The 6161-nt window shown below is 32.3% G+C and overlaps 1 protein-coding gene across 1 annotated transcript; it reads left to right on the forward strand.

Annotated features, from left to right (window-relative positions):
* Positions 2523 to 3439, forward strand: LOC105167788 (ethylene-responsive transcription factor 1B-like). Its single transcript, XM_011087603.2, has one exon. It carries the CDS (start codon positions 2793 to 2795, stop codon positions 3231 to 3233), a length of 441 nt encoding a protein of 146 aa, XP_011085905.1. The 5' UTR covers positions 2523 to 2792; the 3' UTR covers positions 3234 to 3439.

The following is a 6161-nucleotide window of genomic DNA, read 5'->3' on the forward strand; positions in this document are numbered from 1 at the left end:
TCTGATCTTCACAAGACCCTCCAAACTTAACTTCACTAGTTTTATTAAGTTTTCCTTGTAGAGTTCTAAAGTAGTTGTTGTTATCTTTATAGGTGCAAACCATTCATCTATCAATTTCTCGATATTTCAAAAATCGATAACATTCAAGTTAAGTATAGTGCCTTATGGATGCAAGGACTGGAGCATGGTTCTTGCTCAAGGTGTATTTTTCTGGACTCTTCTTGAATTTTCTTCCTTGATTTCCTTTTAGCTTGGTACCCAAAAATGTTGGAGTGGAAATCCGCACTCTCTCGTTGGATGATCTTGTGGAGGATCATTGGAACATGTACTTTCCTTCGGTGGTGGTAGTGCTGGAGTGATTTCATTGGTTTGAACATTGACTAAGTCCACAATCCCAAGTTAGGAAAATGATTCCGCCAATTCTTATAAATCTAATAGATCTGCTCTTGTTAACTCCATTACTTTATTGATCTGACGGAAGTGAAGATCATATCTTCTCTGGTCTTTGGCTTTGAAATGCCTTTCCTTTCTAATGCAAAAGAGATACTGTTCCAAGGGCGTCTCTAATTCGCTCTTGTCTGGATTTAGATGTCTCAAGCTCTCCCTTTGGTTTCTCTTTAGATCTGCAATTTCTGACTTCAGATCTGTTAGATCCTTGTGTAGATCTGAAAGGATCTCGTCAACCTTTTGGCTCAATGTTTTTATTTTTATAGGTATATGAATTAATCTATGTTCATAGTCTTGAACTATCTTTTTAATTTCTCTCAAGTCTTGCGAGATCTTTGAGGTATCTGGCTCGAGTTCTTTCCAATTACCTCATTTAATCATAATTTATAAAATTGTACTACTGAAGGAAATTACTCATTTCGTTTCTCCTTGCTGGTAATCTATCATGGACTTCGGTTACGTACATGTATTTCACCGTATTTCTTGGTAACACCTTTTTGATCTAGTGAATTCTCCACCATTCTTCTTGTTCCTCCTCAGTAAGAGGTTCAGTATCCGACTTTGTGGCCTTTTTAAGAATTCCTAGGATGAAATTCTTTCTCTATTTTTCAAGATCAGGAGATAATCCTGGTTGTCACTCGAACCCTCGTTTGGTGTTTGGAGATAATCTTCTCCCTTTTCCAGAATTTCCACAAAGAAATTCCATTTCGATCTTTTAGAATCTGAAAGTATATCCTATTGTAACTCGAACTTTTGTTCGGTTCCATTCTATAATAGAGTCTCCTTAGTTAGTGAAAAAACTATTTAAATACAATATAAACAAATATTTCTTTAATAAACCTAGGGTCTGATGCCATTCTAGCCGAGCATATGCAAGAAAATACATTAGAATGCAAAATAATTTAAAATTGACTAAAATGCTCATTTTAAAGCTAAGAAAGGGTAAAATCATCCAAAATCGGCCAATCCGTGCGAAGGACTAAAATTGCGACCCTTTTGAAACTTACGGGACTAAAATTGCCAGTGCTAAAGTTATAAGACCAAGAACGCCAACCCCTTAGTTACGGGATTAATTTTGCAATTTTCCCTATTATATATATTAAGGATGATTATTCTTTGAATGCAGCATAACCTTTTACTTCATTTTATTTTGAATTTCAAGAATTTTTTTTAACAATTCTTAATTATATATTTATGATTATTTTTATAGGATAGAAATTAATATATACTTCTTAGAGATTATATATATATATTAGGTTAGGTTATAGATTTGATCAGTCTCTAGCTAGTTAAAACTATAACAGAGGAGGTATTCGTAAAAAATAAGTTCTCAGGGGTGGCAGATGTCAAAAACCAAAACCTCCGGGCGGTATATATGGATGTTATTGACCACTTATAAATATTGGCATCTTATAAGTCTTTCTTGAGGTCTTCGTGAATTGACCGAAAAATAAAGAATTAAAAACTGACGTATGGAATTTATAGAAAAATAAATGGGGACCATATATATAACAACGGAAAATTCTAGTTTGGATCAAACTCGGTCAAATTTGTACTAATTATGTTGCAGGTAAAATATACTTGTCATGTGATTGGTGTACAACTCAGAAAAAATGACCAATCACTAGAAATAATATGATTTTCTGCTATGGTTAGTTACCATAACCAAAAGAAGAAAATTATGGCAAATACAAATCAGATAGGGCTTCGCAATGACCATGAGCCACGGTTTCTACAGGTATTGCCAAAACATTAGCCATGCCAAAATCATGGTAAATGTTTTGGGTATGGTTAAAAACATGGTAAATATTGATTAATCGTGGTAAAAATTTTAATTTTTTTTATTTTATTTAATTGTGATTAATAGTGCTAAGATTTATTTAGCGCTTCATTATTTTAGTTAGCACTTCATTAAAAGAAGTCACAGTTGAATTATTTTAGTTAGCGCTTCATAGAATCCATTCCATGTCTAGCTGTTTATACAGTTTGAATAATAAAAAACCAACAATTTCATCAGCGAATTAATGCAATAAAGAACATAGACAAAAAATAATTCAAATGCTTTTTGCTGCACGCCAGCTCCAGTACTCAGGAATTTTTCGTCACTGATTATTTCAGGTTGAAATATAATACTGGTACAATCATATTCCAGCCCTCATCACATGCTTATAAAAATCCCAGGGACTTCTGTAATGAAGCCGAGGCATCTCATTTGTCCAAGAATCTTGGCTGTCATTATAATCCAAGAATCTAACCCTATTATTACACTCACCTCCTCTATATATGTAAATCGACATATATATATGCTAAAAGGGTTGACGTTGCAGCAGTTGTAAGGAAAACATATGGAGTACTCTTCCACGAGCCTTTCATTCAGCAGTTATTCAAAAGAAGAAGATCACAACGCTAACAAAAAACGATACATCGGTGTAAGGAAACGGCCGTGGGGGAAGTACGCAGCGGAAATAAGGGATTCGACAAGGAACGGGAAGAGGGTTTGGCTTGGAACATTCAACACAGAGGAAGAGGCAGCACTGGCATATGATCAAGCTGCATTCGCAACACGAGGCCCTTCGATTCCCCTCAATTTTCCAGTAGAAAGAGTAGTGGAATCGCTTAGAAAGATGAATTACAGCTGCAAGGAGGGCTCCTCGCCTGCTAAAGCCCTAAAGGAGTCGCACAAGATGCTAAGGAGTAGTAAAAGGAAAGAGGATGTTTTGGTTCTTGAGGACTTGGGATCTGATTTGTTGGATGAGCTCTTGTCTGAAAGCTCAATTAGTGAGTGAACAGCAACAGGTTTCTGGTTTTTGTGAGTAATCTTGGTCCTTTTTTTTTTTTTTTTTTTGGTCTTTTTTAAAATTTAATATAGTCTCTCTTACTGGGGTATAGCTGCATCTTTCTCTTTATTTCTTGGTTTACAGCTCCTCTAAACCCTAGATCTCACCAGCCCATCTCCCAGTGTTTTTTTGGTCAAATTAAATTAGGAACTTTAGAGAAAATTCAACTCAAAGTAGAGTTGATATTTGTCATGAGTTTCAAGTTTCATACCACATATTGTTTATAGAAATTAAACAGATGTTTTTCTCTCCCCTTCGCTTCAAGTGAATCTAAAACTATAAGAAATATATATAACATTTAAACATGACAATTAATAAATAGTCCTAATTACAAATAATTATTGATCATAACCAGGCAATGATTGTTTCGTAGATTTTGCTGACAAATAATTTTTTCATGATGAAACAATTAATTTTTTGTATCAATTTATTTAATAATAATTATTTATTATAATTTTTAAATCATAGCAGTACTTAATATTATAGCGAATAGTAATTCTTTTCCTAGTGTAACTAAATATTTTCAACAAATTATAAGAACAACAAAAAGAGAAATAATGGCTTTCTCTATATTAATAAGCCATAAAATCATTGAAAATTGTCTCCTGTTTGACCATTATATTACGGTTTATCCTCTTGATGATCATGCATTTAGATATTAGCCCCCAACTTTTGTAGATTCTTGAAGGTCTGTAATTGTATCGCCTTTTCGATCCCGTTTATGCTGCCCTCTCTCATTTCGACTTTCCTCAAAAGATTACTTGGTTTAAGTTTCAAAAGCTGAATTCCATATACAACTATTAATTAAGGGGTCTGATGATTGTAATTCGTAAGTAATTAATGACAATATGCGTTAATGGACTCGCTTCAATTATTTGCATAGCTTATCATAAGTACGTATTAATTTGATCGAATAACGTTTATTCAGCACCGGTATTGACCAAATATAGTGGTGGATTGAGTGATATATGCTTTTTATTTTTTTTTGTTCTCCATGCATATTTTTTTAAACCCCCCCCCCCAGCGTTAGGGCAGGGTTGGTTATAAGATAATCGAGGGCTTAATCTGGAAGAAGAAATTGTTATTATTTGTTAATAATTGTTAATATTATTTTTGGTGGATTGAGTGATGATATTTTCTATTTTCTTGTTCTACATGCATATCCCCCTCCCCCGCCGCCCACCAAATAAATATTAGCAATATCCATCTTAAATCGTTGTTCATTTAAGTATTCAACCTTACTATCTTTTTTTTTTTTTTTTTTTGTGGGTAAATTATATTTTCGGTCCAGTAATTTTAGGCCATTAGCATATTTGGTCTTGTGATTTACTCTATTGACACATTTAATAAATTTTGGATGAATTTAGTTTTAAACATATCGCATTTAGTCTTTTTTTGGGCAAATTTAATTCTATTTTGACAATTCTCCTCATACTGTAGTAGATCTCTTTTTTTTGTTCTTGTAACTATTGATCGTTAGGACCAAAATTATCAATACAGGATTAAATTTATCAAAAAAAACCAAATATAAGGTGTTTAGAACTAAATTAGGACCAAAAACATAATTTTTTCTTTTTCTTTTGAGGGGAGGGTTGGTTATAAAATAATCGAAGGCTTAACTCTAGAAGAAGTATTAAAGTGGAATATTATTATTATTATTGTTAATATAATTTTTATGGTACATCTCATCATTAATGCTCAATTGCTACATTATACATATATATGTGTGTGTGTGTTTGTTTGTGTGAGTTAGTTTGATTAAATTATATTCAGCCATTACCTCTTTTAGGGAGGTGGTTCTGCCATGCATTTAGATAATCAAGCTCAGAATGTTATGACAGCTACCTGAATGAGGATATGACTGAAAATAGAATTATTCCACAGCATTGCAAGTATCAAGAGATCGAACAATGTAATTGCAGGCATACAAAATCATTTATAATATTACAGGGAATTTACTTGCATTTTTTCCTTTAATGTGCGCATAATTCAAATGTTTATTGTAATTTTTTTTGTCAAAGGAAGAGTTATCTATTCATAATAATTTTTAATTGGATGATAAAGAAAAAAAAAGATATAATAAATAATTGATCAAAATTAATAATAAAAGGATGTTTAATTATTGAAGTAAACAAACACTCTTAAGGTTGTATTGGATTGAAGGATTAATAACAAATTCTTTGTGTATGTTTGGATATATAATCTTAAATTTAAAGAATTTCAAATCCTTTAATTCTAATTTTGAATTATGTTTTGATTAATATGAATGTATTTCAAATTCCTTTCAAATAAAGTCACTAATTTTTTTTTTTCAAATTCTTCATTCAAATCCAAATACATACTAAGAGTATTTTAGAGCATCCATATCGCCAATCACCCTAAGACGAACAACCATCCCCTTTATTTTGAGTTTGTTTCTTTTGAATTTTTATGCCAGTTGCTTTTTCGAAAATTGAATTGTAAATTGATCATCAATCTTGGTGGAAGCTATATTACAAAAAAAAGGTGGGATTTGACACGGTCAAGGCAATCGTTCTAAATTCCGTTCCATTTGAAACGGGTTTTGAAACACATAAGAAAGTGATATTGATAGATGACGTCATGATCCATATTTTTCTTGGGTTATAATTTTGGGATGACCAAACCGTTCCAACATAAGTTTCAAAGAAACAGTTACAAATACCGTTCCAAAAACCATTTCAAAATAGTAATGGTTGTGGGTCAGAACTCTATTTGGAATAAATTATTATAATTAGAAACGGTTTTGCAGTGACCTTTCCTATATGTGTGACTATGGATGTACAAAAGATGACAGTTAGAAATGTATTCCAAAATGAGGTCCAAAAAATGACAATTTGAACGCCCTTAATCAATTAT

Source organism: Sesamum indicum, linkage group LG8 (assembly GCF_000512975.1).
Source record: "Sesamum indicum cultivar Zhongzhi No. 13 linkage group LG8, S_indicum_v1.0, whole genome shotgun sequence".
Taxonomy (NCBI): Eukaryota; Viridiplantae; Streptophyta; class Magnoliopsida; order Lamiales; family Pedaliaceae; genus Sesamum; species Sesamum indicum.